Source organism: Trachurus trachurus (genome assembly GCF_905171665.1).
Source record: "Trachurus trachurus genome assembly, chromosome: 3".
NCBI classification, from domain to species: Eukaryota; Metazoa; Chordata; class Actinopteri; order Carangiformes; family Carangidae; genus Trachurus; species Trachurus trachurus.
In genome coordinates this window covers 29,493,062-29,512,417 of record NC_139893.1, presented here as the reverse complement: position 1 = coordinate 29,512,417, position 19,356 = coordinate 29,493,062, and the positions used below count along the sequence as shown (strand labels likewise).

Here is a 19,356-nt window from a genome sequence, read left to right as displayed (position 1 = left end):
AATTAAACCTAGCCAATAACAAGTGCAAGGATCAAAGAGGAAAGCTGCCGTTAACAGGCGTGCCGGGTTACTACTTCTGGGTAGGGGGCTGCTCTATCAGAACTAGTGGCTTGGGGAAGCGGGACAGACGTCAGGACGAAGGCAGTTAGATGCTAGGCGAGTTTCCTCATCACCAGCTTAAACATTCTTTAGAAATTCTACTCTGGTCCATGACCGTTAGAACTTAAGAACTTACCCTTTAAATGGAGAGCTGGTCTAGTATAGGCTTTTCTTTACAGGGGCCTAATACCGGGGATCTAACACTCTTTTAACGATAATTTCTCCTGTTAACTTTATTTGTGTATCTTCTTATAATAATAGAGTAATTTATATAGCACAATAACTACTGATTTTGATAATACGATTTTGAGACAGTCTTGCATGCACCACAAACTCTTATTATTGCACTAAACAAAACAAAAAACACCTTCCTCAAACAAACCTAATATGTCTATGTCTCAGGTGGTTTTAACACACATCCATGCACTTGCACACTCACTTGCTGTAATGCATGACAGACTGGAAGTCATAAGGAGTGTCCAAGTTGTTGGTGTCCGCCTTTCTGAAGTTTGACTTTGCTCCTGCACATTTGGAGAAGACATTTGACACATTTCAGCACAGCTTTTCAATTTTCATATGCTTTGTCGCCTGTACTGACCCTGTTATAACTCTAACCCTGTTATAACCCTATCCCGGTTATCCCATTGTGAGCGTTAAGACTACCAATCCTCAGATGTAACATAGTTTAATTAGGTTTAATCAAACAATCTGTCATGTGCTGTAAGTCACATTTATATAAATTGTTTGTCTGGTTTGATCTTGAGGACGTTTGAATAACCTGAAACCTCCCATCGCAGATACATTATTAATTTGTGCAGGGGGCTGCTATTAAATCTAACCCAGGAGGTTAGTTGGGGTTAAAGAGCAGATAGTCCCTAAATACATTCTTTCATATCAGAACGGTCACCCCTGATACCTGTACTACAAACACAACCCTTTAACTTGTGGCCAACCGTCCTAGCAGGATGTGTTGGAGGGGCAAAACCAGAACCTTGGGATAAAGGTGTGTGTAGGTGAGCTGACCTTCCAGAATGTTCTCATAGAGGATGTTGACGTGTTGGTCCCTGTCGGAGCGGACCTGCTCGTGGTGGAAACCAAGAGCATGGAGGACTTCATGCTGCACCGTGTCTGTGGACAAACACCCGTTCCTCCTCAGGGAAACTTTCTGTTTTCCCCCTTGACGACCCAGGTAGGACCAGCACCTGACACAAACACACACACACACACACACACACACATGAAATCAAAACTGAAAGCAGGTATTGTTGACACATCTTGTGTTGTTTGGTAAAGTTCGGCAAAAAGGATGACCTCATGCCTTTTTTCCTCTTGTCTGTGAAGGTTTGAAATAGTTGGAATTTAAAGAGTTCAGTTGACTTTTTTGAGGGTGAAATTTTCATGGATGGCAGTTGTGTGTGTGTTTGTTCTTACCCAGACCCAGAGAAGAAGGAGAGATAATTTTGTTGCCGGCGCCTGTTCACAAAGCGAATGCAGGTGGTTTTGTGGAAGGTCAGCAGGGCTCTAATGATGAAGTTTCGCTCTTGTCTGGCTGCAGAGACAATGAAAAGGCTGCTGACAAATGCTCCCCTTGAACAGGCTACAATGTCTAACACAGTACAGAGAGACTCAGGCAGAGCTTACTGTCAATTTAAAACTCTTCTGAAAAGTAACTAGTTACTGTAGCTGACAGATGAATGAAATAAACACATAGTGACACACCTGGAATAATAATAATAAGCGCCATACAATAATAGGCCATAGAATATAAGCAATTTCTCTATAAAGGAACAAAACAAGAATGATGGGTTGACTGTTTTTTTTAGGATCAATCTGCTACTTACAGTACTCGCCAGAGAAACTGACTGGAACTCTGACGTAGCGTCCACGTTTAGGCCATATGCAGCCTTTGACTGTGCAACTGGCTGCATTCCTCTTAAGATTTGGCACAATGTCATCGTAGATCAGGGGAGTTGCTGCAGGTCAACAAACAAGCAAACACTTCTATTAAAACCTGAAATATGGAGTTTTACATGGTTGACAGTCCCCTTTTATACAATAAGCTAGTCAGTTGATGTTTTTTTTTTCTAGATCAGCCTGTGAAGTTCTCAAGGCTAAATCTACAACCTCCACAAATCAACTAATCAATACATTTTGCAGTTTCATCATGTCATCTGCTCCAGATGAATTTAAATATATGAAATGTTTGCCTTACTTATGCCTTCATTGGCTCTTGCAATGACTTCTGAAGTGTCTGAAGATAAATCTGGAGACAGAGGAAACAGAGGACATCAGAAACAATGAGCAGCACTGATACATGAGAAAATCCCCTTTCATTCAACTCACCTGTTTGAGCTACATCATCAGTCACACTCTGCAACACAAAGACAAAACGTTGTACAATCTTAGATCTTTACTTAATTGTATTTTCCCCCCATATTCATACAATATACTCTTTTATAAGTTGCAACAATTTTCATTCAACTTATTTTCTTAATTTATTTTCTTTTAAAGGCTCAAAAGGCAAAACAAATCCTGTAAACACATCCTCATCTCAAAGACTCACTGGAGGAATGGCCGTCAATGAGACAAAGAGGAGGAAGAAGAGAACAGGAGTCATGATGATGGTCCTCTCCAGTGAAACTTCAAATCTGAAAATACAGGACAATCTGAACCGTGAGTAGCCACTGAGGAAAATATTCAGTGCGACATCAGTGAGGTTAGTGAATTTACCTGTTGTAACAGGAGTCTGGTGCTGGATGCAGCAGGTGTCCAGCTCCTCACTCTTATAAATAAGCGTGTACAGGGTGTGACTGATGTCTAATGGTTCAGGTGTTAGTCACTTCATTTTTTCACACCTTTGTTTTTCCTTTTACTGCTTTTATTGTGTTTGTATGCATGAGTTTCGGTATGTCTGCATGTGTGTTTCTGTATGTCAATCCAGATCTTTATTTATATTCATGTGTATTGTTTACCCTCCACCCATATCTTTCTCTTGCATTGCTTCTGTTTTGTATGTCAAAGCACCTTGTAATCTGTATTAAGGTGCTATGAATTAAGTTCTTCATTTTACGTTTTCTTTTTTTTCTTTCAGGTGCCAGTGTGTATTGCACAGAAAGGTGAATCTGAGTGGATGATGGATGGATGGATCACATGCACACAACCACCATCCCTGAAATCAATCAATTTACCTCTTTAAATTTAAACTATTTCAAATTTTCACTGACGATTTCTAAAATGTACCCCGAATGTATCACCCGTGCTGGTGTCATTGTCATATCTTCTACCATTGAAGATACCCCCCTTAACCATGACCTTAGAGACATGTAAATAGGAAAAAAACAAAACATCAAATTATTTTGAATGGAAAATGAATGGAGTGACAAGAAAATGGCCAAACCTCTTTGGAGCCACATTTCTTTCTCACACTTCAACCTCAGTTTATGTTTTGTGCAATTTGAACACAATTTAAGGTAAAAAATCAGACATCAACCTCATTAAAATCCAACTATTTCTATATGAAAATGTAGATAAATGTGTCTTCGTTCAGCCAGTGTTGGTGTCATTGTGACATCTTTCATGTTTTTTTGGAGAAACCCCCTCTAAGTACAGGGAGTACTGTCCAAAGTTCAGGTTAAGCTCAGTTAAAGAGTTGGTCGAAATATAATACATCATTGTGACCTGGTAGAATTAGAAAGCTTATTTTATTGGCTGATTACAATTATTGTTACCGTGTTGCATATGCAAGTAGGCCAACATACTGAAAGAGAATGATAGGAGAGTCAGGGAGAGAGAGGGGACGTAGGCTGTGGGTTGAAAGGCCACTGTTATGCCTCTGTCCCCATGCAACTGCTTAGATGGTTAAAAATATTTTCATTTCATCTTGGCAAACCCCTGCATCACACATGAACAATTGGCCAGATGTGATTCTGCTTAAGATGGCATGAGATACCTGTGTCGTGCTGACAATATCCAATTTAACCTGTTAACATGGACACAGCTGCAGCTCATCCAGTAAATTCCCGGTTAAAGCATTTTTACTCTGTTCATCCAATTGAATTGTATCATTCTCAATCGAGTGTTGATGGTTTGAGTATGTGTTTTTAAACATATTTTACCCATAGACTGTAAAAAGAATGGACGTAGCGTCCGTGACGTCACCCATTGGTTTGGAGGAGTCTGTTTTGTGCCGCTACTACGGGGGTTTGAGCCGCGCCATGTTGGATTCTACTTGCCATATTTGGAGCGGTGCGGCCGTTGGCCGGCCGAGAGCCCGCCCACTGGCCTCGTAGCAGCGGTCGCCGGACCTGTCACTCAACGGTTCTGCGCCCTGATTGGCCAGAACTTTAAACCTAATAACAGTAAAACTGTAGAGTTTAAAAAAAATTCACCCCCCTCAGAGTGTGTGCGGGGGTAGAAACTATCGATTGAGACCAAAAAAATGAAATGTACCAGGCTGCAAATATGTTTTTTAAAGCTGTAAAATCGGCTATTTTAACATGGGGCTCAACTGGAGTTGCTCCCTTCTGGAGCCAGCCCCCAGCGACAGCCGAGGGTATTGCAGCTTTTTGAACGCGGAAGTGATCTTCACTTCTCAGACCGACAACTGCCCCCTTGATTTTACCCCATTCACTGAGTGAAATGTCTTCTTGTAAGTCACATGCACCGGGTCAAACTGACTAAAGGACATCAGTGCTGTTCCTAAGACAGGAACATAACAGGAAGGTTAAGGGCGATCATAATTATTGAAGTGAGTTTTTTATTTACGCGGGGCTGCGTGAGGTATATTCATACACATTGCCATAGATTTGGATAAAAACAGTTAAACCCAATTTGGAGACAATCCGAACAACCAAAACAATCCCCAACATCTGAAAAGGTGTGTGGTTCAGTTAGGTTAATTCAGCACTGTATCAAATGCAACCCCTTTGCCACTACATTTTCTCAACTGATCTGTCATATCCTCATGCACAAGCACACGCATGGTGCGTAGTTCCTGGAATTGAAAAACCAAGGAAACCCCAATGTCTTGTTTTTAATGTTGTTAAGAGTTTATGCTCTGTAAGGTGACCTTGGGTGTCAAGAAAGGCGCCTCTAGATTAAATGTATTATTATTATTATTATTATTAAAGCAGAAGTAAGTGATCCGGTCGTTTTGGCTAATGCTGCGTTCCAGGCAGGCTTTTGAAACCGTAAGTTACAGCTTCAAGTCACGACTTACGACTTTGTAGTGTTCCAGGCAAACCGTAACTCGTGTTTTTCCGACCTGTTGCCTGTGAAAGTGCACTATAACGGCCACTTATGTTTTTCCGACCCGTGAACTCGTACCAGATCGAACTGGTATGACTTCACATGTCGGAAAAACACGAGTTACGGGTTGCCTTGAACGCACCATAACTTCTTGTCAGCCGATAGTTAGCAGCCCCCGCCCTCGTCATGGATCTATTGGTCCTCGTCCCTACGTCACCACATTCACGAGCATCCCTTGGCTGCACACACAGCCCTTCATGCCGTTCTCTCTCCTCATTGGATAAAGGTTGTAGGATACAAGAAAAGTTTTCTCCTCGGCTCAGAGCAGAGCAGAGTGACTGAGAGACCCGTGTTTCGGTCCAAACACTCCATGTAAGTGATTCCCGTCGGAAGATATAACTATTTAAGACTTATATTAACACAAAAATATTGCTTACTTCTGCTTTAACTCTATAAGTACAAGACCCAAAATTTACTAGCTGTACTTCATCTAATTTTGTCAAACATCTCTTTAGATTGCGATGGTCTACTGAGCCATGAGACAAATATTACATAAACAACATCTTTCTTCAGCTGACATGTGGTATGTTGATGTAGAGAAAGCATGTGAATGAATGAATGGTTGTCAAATGACTTGTTAACAAAGGCTGGTTTGGATTAGAAATTGGAAACTTTTTATGTTTTTTAGCATCCAACAAAATCAAATAACAACTTAGCAAAAAGGAACAGTGATATATTGATATTGAAAGATTTAACTTACAATGGAAGGTAACCATCTGCTTAATACAGATATTTTACACAGGATTGTTTATATGATTATATTACAAGCAAGGCTGCTTTATTTTTATTACTGATTTTTGCATAGCAATCTAATTTTATTGTTTATTCTGTGTGTATGATTTTTATCAGCATTAAAGTAAGGATATCTCGGATAACTCCCAGAAGTACATGAGCCAAATGTCACATTGAGTTAAAGGGACAACGAGGAGTTTTGGAAAAGCGAAGCGTTTTCACGCTACATTTATGAGCCTCCGCGCGCACCGTAAAATTCTTTGACCGGCGCAAGACTGACTCATGTTTTCATTCATCAAGAATTAAAGTCAGAGGTTCAAAGACGTTCATTTACCGTCGTAGTTCCGACCATAAACGGCGATTCAGCTGCGTTATTCTCATTAAGGAAACGCTGGTCGGCTCGACCAGCATTTCCGCCACCACTAATAATAACAAAATAACGATAGAGACAGAACGATATATTTATCGAAAATGGGCCCATTAACAAGTGTGGGTAGCGGAGATTCATCCACATTAACGTGAGACTTTTTTATAGCCGAATAGAAACTCCTCGTTGTCCCTTTAAGGTTTGTTCAGACTGACATACTGTAGAAAAAAGTGTCAACAAAATACAAAGCTATGTTCTCCATGACTTTAAAACAACCTTCACCAAAACGTCATCTATGGTAAGTTGTTCACTGTAAAATACATTCTTCTCATAATTTCAACAAACAGAGGAACCAGCACATTTAGATCTGACATGTCATAGGAGGAGTAGTTAGTTATTAGATAACACAAATCTCTGTTGTCAAGACCCTCTAAGCTGGAGTTGATTGATGAACTTTGACAGTTCAACTAGTGTTTGAGCTCAACTCTATTATGAACAAAACACGAAAAATGCGGTTTGGCCACCTGTTATAGTTCAATGCACATGGTGGATAGACTACTCTCTGTGCTTTGTTGCTCGGACAAGGCTAGGCTTCAACAGAAGGTCCACATACATGCTGTCTCATCATGATGCTATTAATATGAAAATTTATGAGTTTAATATATGATTTTGTAGAGACAACGTATGTTATATAATATAACGTAAGGAAAAAAGGAAAGTGATTGATGTTGATGTCCGTTGTCTATAACCACTAATCTGTGCAGGGTCATGAGGTGGCTAGAGCCAATCCCATCCGACAAAGGGTGAAGGCAGGGTACACCCTGGACAGATCATTAGGCTTTCTACAATCACTGTTTACACAATGCACACATGCTCCACAGGACAGATCATCTCAATTCAGATCAACAAAGGGAATTAATGTTTTATGTGTTGAAGTAAATTTTCATCTTATGGTTAAAAATAAACAAAACAAAACAAAACAAAACAAGAGGAGAGTTCTTTTTTCAGTTCACTTTTGAAAAATCTGGTTTCAGTTAACACTGTCTCCTGTCACTCATTTTGAGTCTCTTTGCACTTGTTTTAAAGAGGAACTTTTCTTCTTTTTTCTTCTGTTTTGCTAACCCTCCTGTGCATTTGTTTACAACGAAGCTGGAGAGAAAGCAATCATTAGAGCGGCCCAGATCTTGAAGGCAGAAAAAGTTGAGCCATTTATTAAACCAAATTACTCCAAAACTGTTTAATTACAGTAAAAATGTGGCATAAAAGCAGAAGTAAGCGATCCGGTCGTTTTGGCTAACTTTCTGTCAGCCGATGGAGTTAGCAGTCCCCGCCCTCGTCCCTACGTCACCACATGCACGCGCATCCCTTGGCTGCACACACAGAGAGGACCGCCCCTTTATGCCATTCTCTCTCCTCATTGGATAAAGGTTGTAGGATACAAGGAAAGTTTTCTCCTCGGCTTACAGCAGAGCAGAGTGACTGACAGACACGTGTTTCAGACCAAACACTCTATGTAAGTGATTGCCGTCGGAAGATATAACTATTTAAGACTTATATGAACACAAACATTCTGCTTACTTCTGCTTTAATGCTGCGTTCATAACAACTCGGAGGTCGGGATTCCCAACTCGGAAATTTCCGACTTCCGACATCATTGCGTTCACGCTGCAGGAACTCGGGAGAAAAAAAACATGGATACCTGAAGGAAGTTTGGCATATTGTGGCTCATAGCTGAATACGAAAAATAAATGCAGCAGTAAATTATGTTTATTTTGGAGGAGAGGAGACGCCGCAGATGAGTGCACATATAACGTTATAGCCTTGATAACAGTTAAACGTTATTTCCGTCACATACGAGGAACACAATTTCACACCATACAACAATCAAAGCTTAATATAAACGTAATTCATATAGGCTACTGCAATAATACACAAACATATGCATTAAAACCTCAACAAATAACTTAAAATGTCTAAATTCTAACCGTTTAAGACGAAGGCTGCCATGTTTTCATGTTGTCGTGACGTCAAGTCGGAAAGTCGGAGCTCTGATATGATACCCGAGTTCCCGACCTGTAATTTCCGAGTTCGACGCCGTTCAATTCATTTTTTACAACTCGGAGCTTGTTTTTTTCCGACTTCCGAGTTGTCTTGAACGCAGCATAAGCTACAAATCCTGCATAGTTCCCCATTAAGTTTTGTACTCTTTTTTTGTCTTTTTGTGGTCCCCTTGTTTGTCTTTGTTGCCTTTTTGTTTCTCTGTGTTGTAATAATAGCTCATAGCTGAAGACAGCCAGACCCAGGGACATATTGTTCTCAGGTTGTTCATCCATCCCGTTCTCACGGAAACACCATCTGAGTGACAGTTTGAAGTTTGTTCAGACTTAGGTGGTCAAAGGTCACAGTAAAACACTTTTTAGTCGTTACTCAAGATTTCACACATACTAAATCTACATGACAAATAAGAGGCAGTAATTCTAGTTTTTAACCTGTTTTCAGTTGGTGGTCTTTTCTATTGCTCTGCGGTTGTTTTGAGTCTCTTGACCTCCAACAATTATCAAAACATTCAGTTGGACTCAAGGGTGAACTGCTGAGATTTGGTGGTCGAGGGAGACAAACACAAAATGTTTCTGGAATGAGGACTCATTGATCTGTGTTTTGAAAGACAGGAGCTTCCTTCAGGCTTAAAATAGAACCTTCAACTTTAGCAAACAATTCAACCTGACAATAGTGTCTGACGTTATTCATTTCATTTACTGCCAAAAGCCTCTGGTGTTACTCATCAGCTGCGGCTTTGTCTCTGACTTAGCAGGTCACCACAGTGCCTGACGCATTAGTCAGAACAACATGTACTAACTTCACAGAGCAGAACATACACAATATCATGACACAAGACTGTAATCAGCCTATGTTTGTGTGTGTGGATCAATCAATTAGAATTAGTATTAGGATGGAAGGAAGTGCATTGGTTTTGTAAATACAATTTTGTTGTGTTCTGCCATGATTACCTCACGCACATGTTTTTACCATGTGCAAGGCACTTCTGCTTCCCACAACAATTACCACTGTCACTTTTCCATTCAGTTTAGTTTTATTTGTTATTTAGCACCAAATCATGATAAGCATTACCTCAAGGCACTTAACAGGCAGAGGTCAAGAACTAATGCGTCAAGTGGGGCTGAGAGCAGAAACTGAGAGGTAACATCCGAAAAGTAGAAGCAATAAGCACATTCTGCATCACATTTCCATAAGCACCTTGTAATGTACTGAGAGAAAGCAATACTTGCCTTTCCTGCTCATACAACATGCCAGTGAGCAGAATCTGACTCTCTTACAAAAATAAAAAGGTGTTGTCCTCCAATTAACTCACAACCTGTAAAACCAGCAACTTAATTGCTTTCCTGGATGTTCTCTGTGATTGCTCAGCGTGGCGCCACAGTGATGGATGAATAGGTCTATCACACGCAGAGCCCTTGCATGAGTTTTCACATTTCCTGCTGCGAAATCAAAGATGCTCAACGAGTCTCAATCGGACACAGCCACAAACAGACAAAAACAAACACAAAGACACAAAATAATCACAAAGCAACCCACGAAGAGACCAAAAAAACAACAACAACCACACAGAGACAAATAACAACCAAAAAAGATACAAAACAGCCACCGATATGGAATACAACCAAAGAGTCACAAAACTACCCCAAAGAGATGCAAAACAACTATAAAAGATACTAAAACTCGAAGAAATGCACAAGAGACACAAAAAGACAGAGAAGCTGAAAGACAAGTATAGCTAGACATAAAAGTGACTGTCATTGTTAAAGCAGAAAGATGAACACAAAAAATTGTGTTCAAAATTCAAAGCCCTTTGCATTTAATCTACCTCTGTACTGCAGTGTGAAGATTTTCGTTAATTGGATCTAACCCAGAGCATCAAAAACAACCCAGTGTGTATTCTATTCCTCATGAATGAGGACTTGTGTGATGTGAGATTTAAACTAAAGGAGCATAGCTTCAAATGAAACCATCCATCACAGTCTCTGGTGTTTCTCATCAGCGTTTGGTCTCTGACTAAGAAATAGGTCATATTAGTATGACAGAGTATGATTATGTTTAGGTGTGTCTGTATACAGGAAGTAGAGTGACATTGAATATTGTGATGTATTACATAACTGTTAAGTCATGTCTGTTAGTCATCTATCCATATAGGATTAGGAGGGGTTTACCTACAATAGGTCAACAGTCTATCACAGTGCCGACATTTAGAGACAAACAACCTCCTACACACTCACATAGGCAATTTACAGTCACCAGTTAATCATATGTGTATGTGTGTGAACTGTGGGTGGAAGTTGGTGGAGAACCTGGACGGAACCCATGCAGGCACAGGGAGAGCATGCAAACTCCACAGACATGGACGATCCAATACCAATATCACCGTGATTTACACACTCTGCATCATATCTGCATCATATATGCACTCAAAGACGGATTGAGTAGAACTTGGTGATTAAAGGTCAAAAGTCATTTTGGGCCAGAACTCAGAGGAATCATGCATTAATTATGACACGATTTAACTCATATGTCTATTTGGATAAAATGAAATTATGACATGGTCAAAGATAACTTCACTGTGTGTGACATCATAACACTATGCACATGCAACAACCTATCTTCAGTATTTCGTGACATTTTTGTTTCTTATTTGATTCAATGGACTCCATGTAGGGGAGAGTGGGGTAAAGTGAGACACTTTTTACATTTGCTCCCCTCTAAGCGAGCTAAAATGATTTATCAGTAAAATTTACACATTTCCCATTAATTTAAAATGTTTCCTAGCAATGGAAATTATCAGAATGTATTCAGGACGAAGGACAGTGAAAATATGATAGTTTAAAAAAAAAAAAGTGGTCTTGTGTCTCACTTTACCCCAGCTCAGGGGTAAACTGAGTAAAACCAGAGAAATCAATGGGGTAAACTGATCCACTTACTTTTTCCACTCTGAAACTACCATAACAACACATGTTGTAACAGTTAAGAGTCCTGACAGCTAGCTTGACAACCACACTTCCCAAAACTAATAATAACAGAATCATGGGGATTGGTCAATTAAGCACTTTTTTTTTTCTTAACACAAAGTGACTCAAGAACAAAATCAAATACAACACAGAATGTTTTAATTAACATTCAAATGACAGATAGGCTGGGGGTCAGATTGTAGGACCCGACAATCGTGACCATTTTGATCAAAAGTCCTCTTGTGTGTGGGGGGAGCTGACAAAGTGGAATGTTACTAAAATTGAATGTAACCAATAAATAAGTGAGCTGACTGAAGAGCACATCATAACAAAGCAGTGTGGCTACAGATCATGTTTGATCACGCGAGATTTCTGGCTTGGGGGACGAGATTCTAGTGTAAATCTTTGTGTGTGGTGTGCTCACAGTGTCTCACTCATGGATTTATTATAATACATCCATGGTCTCACTTTACCCCGCAGCATTTGTCTCACTTTACCCCAACACCCCCATTTTAGAAAAAACAACCTCTCTTAGAAATTCAGGCTCATTTTCAGCCAGCATCATCACATGGTTTTATGTGTTGGTAGTTCATCATCATGTATCATATACGTTTTTTTACGTGAATCAATTTGCTTTGGCACAACAGTTGATTAAAGCAGAAGTAAGTGATATATTTGTGTTAATATAAGTCTTAAATAGTTATATCTTCCGACAGCAATCACTTACATAGAGTGTTTGGACCGAAACACGGGTCTGTCAGTCACTCTGCTCTGCTCTGAGCCGAGGAGAAAACTTTTCTCGTATCCTACAGTTTTTATCCAATGAGGAGAGAGAACGGCATGCAGGGCTGTGTGTGCAGCCAAGGGACGCCGTGAATGTGGTGACGTAGGGACAAGGACTGTTATGGTGCGTTCAAGGCAGCCCGTAACTCGTGTTTTTCCGACCTGTGAAGTCGTACCAGTTTGATCTGGTACGAGTTCACGGGTCGGAAGTTACGAGTGGCAGTTATAGTGCACTTTCACAGGTAAAACAGGTCGGAAAAACACGAGTGGGTTGCCTGAAACGCTACAAAGTCGTAAGTTGTGACTTGAAGCTGTAATTTACGGTTTCAAAAGCCTGCCTGGAACGCAGCATTAGCCAAAACGACCGGATCGCTTACTTCTGCTTTAAGTTGACAGCAAGAAAATTTACTTTTACATGCAAAAATCATATTTTTGTGAAAAAAAACATGCTTTCCACAGCATCATGAGGTCCTCTCCTTCATGACCATGGGGAAATGGAAGGGGCTTGAAAACGATAATGGTCACATGACCATAAATGTGTTCCGTTTTCTAGATATAGGGGGTGTCTCACATTACCCGGTGTCTCACATTACCCCACTCTCCCCTACAAAGTTGTAGCTTCTCCGTTTCTCTCATTCAACTAAAATGAATTATCCTGAATATTAAATGACAATCTCAGCTAGACCTCAGATTTTGGTGGTTTCTTGACTGTTACCCTTGTTCTTTCAGTCTTTGAAATTATCATTGAATGAAAATTGCAATTTTTTATTCTCAATACTGATTTCACACACTTCTAAAATAAAGACAATAACTATAATCAATGAACTGTAATGTATTTTGTAATGTTATGTAATGTAGCTACCTGTCACTGAATCACTCACAATAGGCTACATACAACAAAACCTACCATGCACTGCTCTCTACTGGCCTAAATCATGTGAAGCACATTGCAGCAGAGTCAGTTTCCTTCTGGACACATTTTACATCAATTTAGTTTATTCAGTTTTAAATTAATTGTTGTTTTGTTGTAAAATTATTGTATTTTATGTAAAAAAAACAACAACAACATAACAACTTGGAATAATCAGTTTTTTAACAATAGTTTATGTTTAAAATAAAAGCATTTTTTTAGATCAATTTTTTAGATACAATATTTAATATTTAGCAACTATTTCTCAGAACACACACACACACACACACACACACACACACACACACACACACACACACACACACACACACACACACACACACACACACACACACACACACACACACACACACAGATGATGATCAGGTGACGGTCACATGCTCCAGTCAGCTGACGCTAACTCCAGCCGGACGGACGGACGGTTCTCCTGCGGCAGAGACGGAGCTGACGATCGGACAGGATGCCTTTCTCCGAGCTGTATTTTAATGTGGACAACGGCTACCTGGAGGGGCTGGTCAGGGGCTTTAAAGCTGGAATACTGTCCCAGGCGGATTATTTAAACCTGGTTCAGTGCGAGACCCTGGAAGGTGAGTCAACACAGGTGACAGCTAACGGCTAACAGCTAGCCACCGGGGCTAATCCTACGAGCTAACGTCAGCTGTCGTCAGCTAGCTGGTAGCTCGGTGTACATCAACGATAATGTTGGTGTTGTCGTGGACTATACGGCCTGTCATTATATGCTATCACAATTTAATGCCAGCCATCGAGCTTCCTGTTATCAAATTAAAAAGATTGAATCAGAAATATTATTTTAAAATGTCCCTTTTCGTGATCGCTAACCTAGCTAGCAGTATGCTAACTTGAGCTAGGTCAGTGTTGTGTGTTAACGTATTGGCCAATGATGGATTTTTAAGAGGAAATGAAACATCTATTCGGTGTGAATACATGTTGTACAATTGTACAATTTAGCAAAATAACAAGTTCAAGTAGGGTTTGCTGTATTACACTGACATTCATGGTTTTGTTTTGATTATATCTACCCACTGGTTGTAGCTGTTCACCAGCTATCATTGCTGCACTGTAAGTGTAAATATACTGCTATAAACGTATTGTGATTGCCTTTATGACAGGTGACATGAGTATGGTTCAGTTAGAGAACCAGCGGTTATATAATACAATCCTACTTCTCGATATTTTTGATCATTCACTGATCCATATGTGTTAAATATTACACATCAAAAACCTAATAGTTATTTTATTTATTGTGAAATCAGTATCAATGGTAGCAACAATAAAATTAAAAAGTCAGCTATTTCGGTGATCAGTTAAGCTTTATGCCCAGCTCCACTACTTCCTGAACTTAAGCCAGCTCCTTTATTTCCTGTTTTACATTATTGAACAAACTGATTAATCCAGGTGTGTCTGTCTGACCTCACAACAATGGCCAGACACACCTGGATCAATCAGTTTGTCAGCTCTGCAAATGTGTATTTTACTTTTTTATATGATCCTTTTGTGAAAGTAGATTACATTTTTTGCCTTTATAAAACAGGACATTTGAAGACTTGGATTTTTATTTTATGAGCCCTTTAAATTATGTATTTTCCCGTCCATCCATCTCTCATGCAGATCTGAAGCTCCACCTGCAGAGCACAGACTATGGCAGCTTCCTGGCAAACGAGGCGTCTCCTCTTACTGTGTCGGTCATTGATGACAAGCTGAAGGAGAAGATGGTGGTGGAGTTTCGCCATATGAGGAACCAGTCGTACGAGCCACTGGCCAGCTTCATGGACTTTATCACGTAAGTTTGTAGAAATACTAAAAGTATTATTTATTTATTTATTTGATTAGGACATTGCATATTAATCAACATGTCAGCCAGAGCATCAATGTAAATATGCCGGAGTTAGCATAGTTGCTAATTCACATCCGTTGTCCTAAGGCAAGTAGCAGGTGAACAGCTTCGGCTGTGAGTGGACGCAAGACTAGAAAAGACCTACATAAGCGCTGCCCATTTACCATTGGCTATACATAAGTCACATCACCAATGACCATTTTGAAAGTGTCAGCAAAGCAGCACCATGTTTTCGAGGTGATTTACAAACCTCAATATAACAATTGGTTAAGGAATTACAAAGAATGAATCAGTGAATAAACAGTTGCTGCTTCTGTTTGTTTGTCTATTTTCTTTTTTCACCACAATTAAACAATGGTAAAAAAAAAAAAAAAATAGATACACCTGTTGTGTAGTTGTGTGTGTTTTGTGATTTTTACACTGTTAGGGAATTGATTTAACCCAATGAAAGACAGGACGTGTCATCTATAACAAAAAGTGTGGTGTCAATTTACATGTCATGGAACCTGTACCATGATAACAAAAACAGACACAGGGAAATGGCCAGAAAGCTGCTCACAGTGTGATCTGACCCAGACTAAGGAGCTGACTTCACTGTTTTGTACTCCTTGTGACCTCAGGTACAGCTACATGATCGACAACGTCATCCTGCTGATCACGGGCACTCTGCACCAGCGGGCCATCTCCGAGCTGGTGCCAAAGTGTCACCCACTGGGCAGCTTCGAGCAGATGGAGGCGGTCAACATCGCCCAGACCCCTGCCGAGCTGTACAACGCCATTCTGGTGGACACACCCCTGGGTATGTATCTCCATAGCAAACTAGAATTAAAACCCAGGAGGAGGTGGAGACTGAACAGTAATGTATCAAACTGAACAACAGATGGCGCCAAAGCTTAGAGAAATATTGAACATTAAATGTTAAATTCTCTCTTTTCTTCTCAGCTGCTTTCTTCCAGGACTGTATATCTGAACAGGACTTGGATGAGATGAACATTGAAATCATCCGTAACACACTTTACAAGGTAAAACACAAAAGTATTTTCAGAAAAAAAAGCACAATGACTGAAAGAGTAGAAAGAGTAAAAAGAAAAAACAGTCCTTCATTTTTTTCAGATACTATGTAATTAATAGGCATTTTCTTAACTGACAACATTTAAACTTGGGAACTGTTCTTATTTTGCTAATGATTTTATTAGTTTTGGGATGAAAAGCGTTTTTGAAGTCAGTTCAAAACAGAAAAATGTATTATCATTATTATAAGCAGTGGTTTCTTATTTTTGGGTCTTTTAAAGTACATTTTGTGTGATGTCCTCTCAGGCTTATTTGGAAGCTTTCTATAAGTTCTGCTCCAACCTGGGAGGGACCACAGCTGACACCATGTGTCCTATTCTGGAGGTGAGTCAGCAACGAACAATTTTGTACAAAATGAATGAATGAATTATTTTTTTTAATTTTCGTGTCATGCCACCACTGTGGCCCATCCCATATCAGATTACACATTAAATGACAATGTACAATGAAAATGTAACTTGTAACTTGTTCAGCAGGAGCAGCTGTAAGATGAATGTGTGTGCATGTTGCTAATCCTTGAACTGACACTGAGCTTTTTTTAAAAAATAAACTGTTACTGCTGCACTGACTTCCTCCTTCTGCTGCAGTTTGAGGCCGACAGAAGAGCCTTCATCATCACCATCAATTCATTTGGCACAGAGCTGTCCAAGGAGGACCGTGCTAAGCTCTTCCCTCATTGCGGCAAGCTTTACCCAGAAGGCCTTGCTCAGTTGGCCCGGGCAGATGACTACGAGCAGGTCAAGGCCGTAGCTGACTTCTACCCTGTAAGTCCACGTATCCGTTTTCATACAGTCCCTCTGATTTTAGACAGCACAGTGAATCATTCTGACCTGCAGATAATTTTACCAACATGGTTTTGGTTAAACTTGTGTTCACTTGTCTCCGGGTTGTTGTATTTCTTGCCTCTTTTTGTCCTTTTTGTGTCCAAGTCACTATGTTAGTGAAACACTGTTTTGATGAGTTGATTATGAGCTACATTGTTTCAGTGACCTGTGTCTGAATCTGTTGCTTCTGTCGCCAGGAGTACAAGCTGCTGTTCGAAGGCGCCGGCAGTAACCCAGGAGACAAGACACTGGAGGACCGCTTCTTTGAGCATGAGGTGACATGTCTTCAGAAACACATTTAACACTGTTAGGCCGTGTTGGTTTTTTTAATCCTTAATCTTTCTATTGTTGCTTCTTCGTCTGCCCATGGAGTCATTGAGTAATGTAAACAGTGCCATGCTGCCATAGAAACCCACATTGTGGTGGAAGGTGGAACTGCTGCAGCTTGAATGACAAATGTATTGTGTAATATACAATACAGAATACAGCAGTGTTTCCCACAGGATTTTTGGAGGCCATGGTGGGGTCAGACTGTCTGACAAGGGAGGTTGTGGGGGTCACGAGGGGTAATTTGAACACAGTACAATTAGCAATTTAGTGCTTATTAGCGTTCCTGCCCAACCTATACATGAGTACGTGTTAAGATGTGTGCACGAGTAAGACTGAGTCCAGCAGGAGGAGGGGCTGACTGGCAGAGATGAGAGATGGTGAAACGCTGTTAAATGAACATCTTTTTTTCTGGGAGACTATGGGCGGGCCCACACCAGACTGTGGCGGGCCGCCATAGTCCTGTTAATTAATGGGAAACACTATACAGTGTAGGAATCTGTTGGTGCAGGTTTATGGACTCATGTCTTGCAGCACTTATGCAAATTGCCCCCCAAAAAATCTAAATGTCCCCAAAAAAAGAATCTTAAATGTGATCATATTGGCTCTGGGATTGTGCAGCTCTGTCGATTGATGAGATCTGACATAACTCAACATCATTTCCTTTCCCTCCTTCTTCCTGCAGGTGAAGTTGAACAAGCTGGCCTTCCTCAACCAGTTCCACTTCAGTGTTTTCTACGCCTACGTCAAACTGAAGGAGCAGGAGTGCAGGAACATCGTTTGGATCGCGGAGTGCATTGCACAGAGGCATCGCGCCAAGATCGACAACTACATTCCCATCTTTTAAACTTCCCAACCCCAATCCTTCTCTTCTTCCCTTCATCATTTCATTCAGTCTTACGTCTCGTCTCCAGACTCAGCTCAAGTGTTGACGATTGTGATGGTTTCATGCTAAATTTTCTCCATTCTTCACTTATGGGTGTGAATTGGTTCTTGACAGCCTGGTACTTTTTGTAATGTGAGCTCTGGTTGTGAAACAAATAATCAACCAGAGTCACATGAGTGTGATCCAGCAGAGGTGGTTGGTGCTGGTGTTTGGATGAAGGACTCGACTCATTTGACTTTCAAACAATTAACCTCTGACTGTCTAAACTTGTTGACTCCTTGTTCACCTGACTCAAAAGCTGATAGAAAAAAAAGAAAAATTTGAGATTCAGTTCAGATAGATTTTTTCCCCCACCAAACACCTCTCAAAGATCATGTTGCTACTGTATCTGGGCACATGAACCACGCCTGAGGGTTCAGTGTGCTTTATGTTTTGGATGAATCACCCACTAAAAATCATTAAAGAGGCGACCTCATATCAAAGCCGAGATGAAAACATTCCTCTGCTCAGTGTCAGTCACCACCAGGTTCTATACAACCTGTATTTATTTCTGTTTTAGTGGTTTTGTCAGCTTGTCTGCTCATTAATGTGGTTTCCCCCTGAACCTAACACGTGAAATGTGTGAGCCCCGCCTGATTTGCCGTCTTAACAAAAGTGTTGTTATACATTAAAAGTACAAACGGCTGAACAGAGGCTTCCTGCCCTCACCAGCTTCTGTAAATGAGCGCGAGGCAAAATCTTATGGAGTATATGGCAGATGTAATGTTAATGACTATAAAAGGTATATAGATATTTAAAGATGACTCTATGATTTTTGTTTTCTCATGCTGTAAATTGATTTATTGCTGTTTTGATCTGTTTCTTACTTGTGAAATGTGTACTGTAAATGTGATGAAAAAAATAAACAGACTGAACTGCACTCGCAAAGGTCTGGAGAAATTTACATGAAATGCCTTCAAATTCTTTATGAAAATTGTTTTTTGTTCTGGTGGAACAAAGACTGTAATGTGTTTTTAATTGGTAACTGTTTGCTGATAGGATGAGATGATTTCTTTTAGAATATCCACAGTAGGAAATGTAATTGTTTCAAATTCTTAATGTTTTTGGGAGGAACCAGTTACTAAATAAACTAGTGTTTGTTTGTTTTTTGTAGGAA

The 19,356-nt window shown here is 40.2% G+C and overlaps 1 protein-coding gene across 1 annotated transcript; it reads left to right on the top strand.

Annotated features, from left to right (window-relative positions):
* The first annotated feature begins 13,631 nt into the window (after window positions 1-13,631).
* On the top strand, window positions 13,632-19,119 carry LOC311007653 (V-type proton ATPase subunit d 1). Its single transcript, XM_084000910.1, has 8 exons — window positions 13,632-13,824; window positions 14,867-15,038; window positions 15,713-15,891; window positions 16,035-16,114; window positions 16,410-16,487; window positions 16,751-16,927; window positions 17,185-17,262; window positions 18,000-19,119. Exons 1-8 carry the CDS (start codon window positions 13,698-13,700, stop codon window positions 18,159-18,161), a joined length of 1,053 nt encoding a protein of 350 aa, XP_083857036.1. The 5' UTR covers window positions 13,632-13,697; the 3' UTR covers window positions 18,162-19,119.
* The last annotated feature ends 237 nt before the right edge of the window (window positions 19,120-19,356 follow it).

Coding starts and splice junctions, on each gene's coding strand:
- LOC311007653 (XM_084000910.1), top strand. CDS start 13,698: ATGCCTTTCTCCGAGCTGTATTTTAATGTGGACAACGGCTACCTGGAG. Junction 15,039..15,712: donor AGCTTCATGGACTTTATCAC/GTAAGTTTGTAG, acceptor TTGTGACCTCAG/GTACAGCTACATGATCGACA. Junction 17,263..17,999: donor ACCGCTTCTTTGAGCATGAG/GTGACATGTCTT, acceptor TTCTTCCTGCAG/GTGAAGTTGAACAAGCTGGC.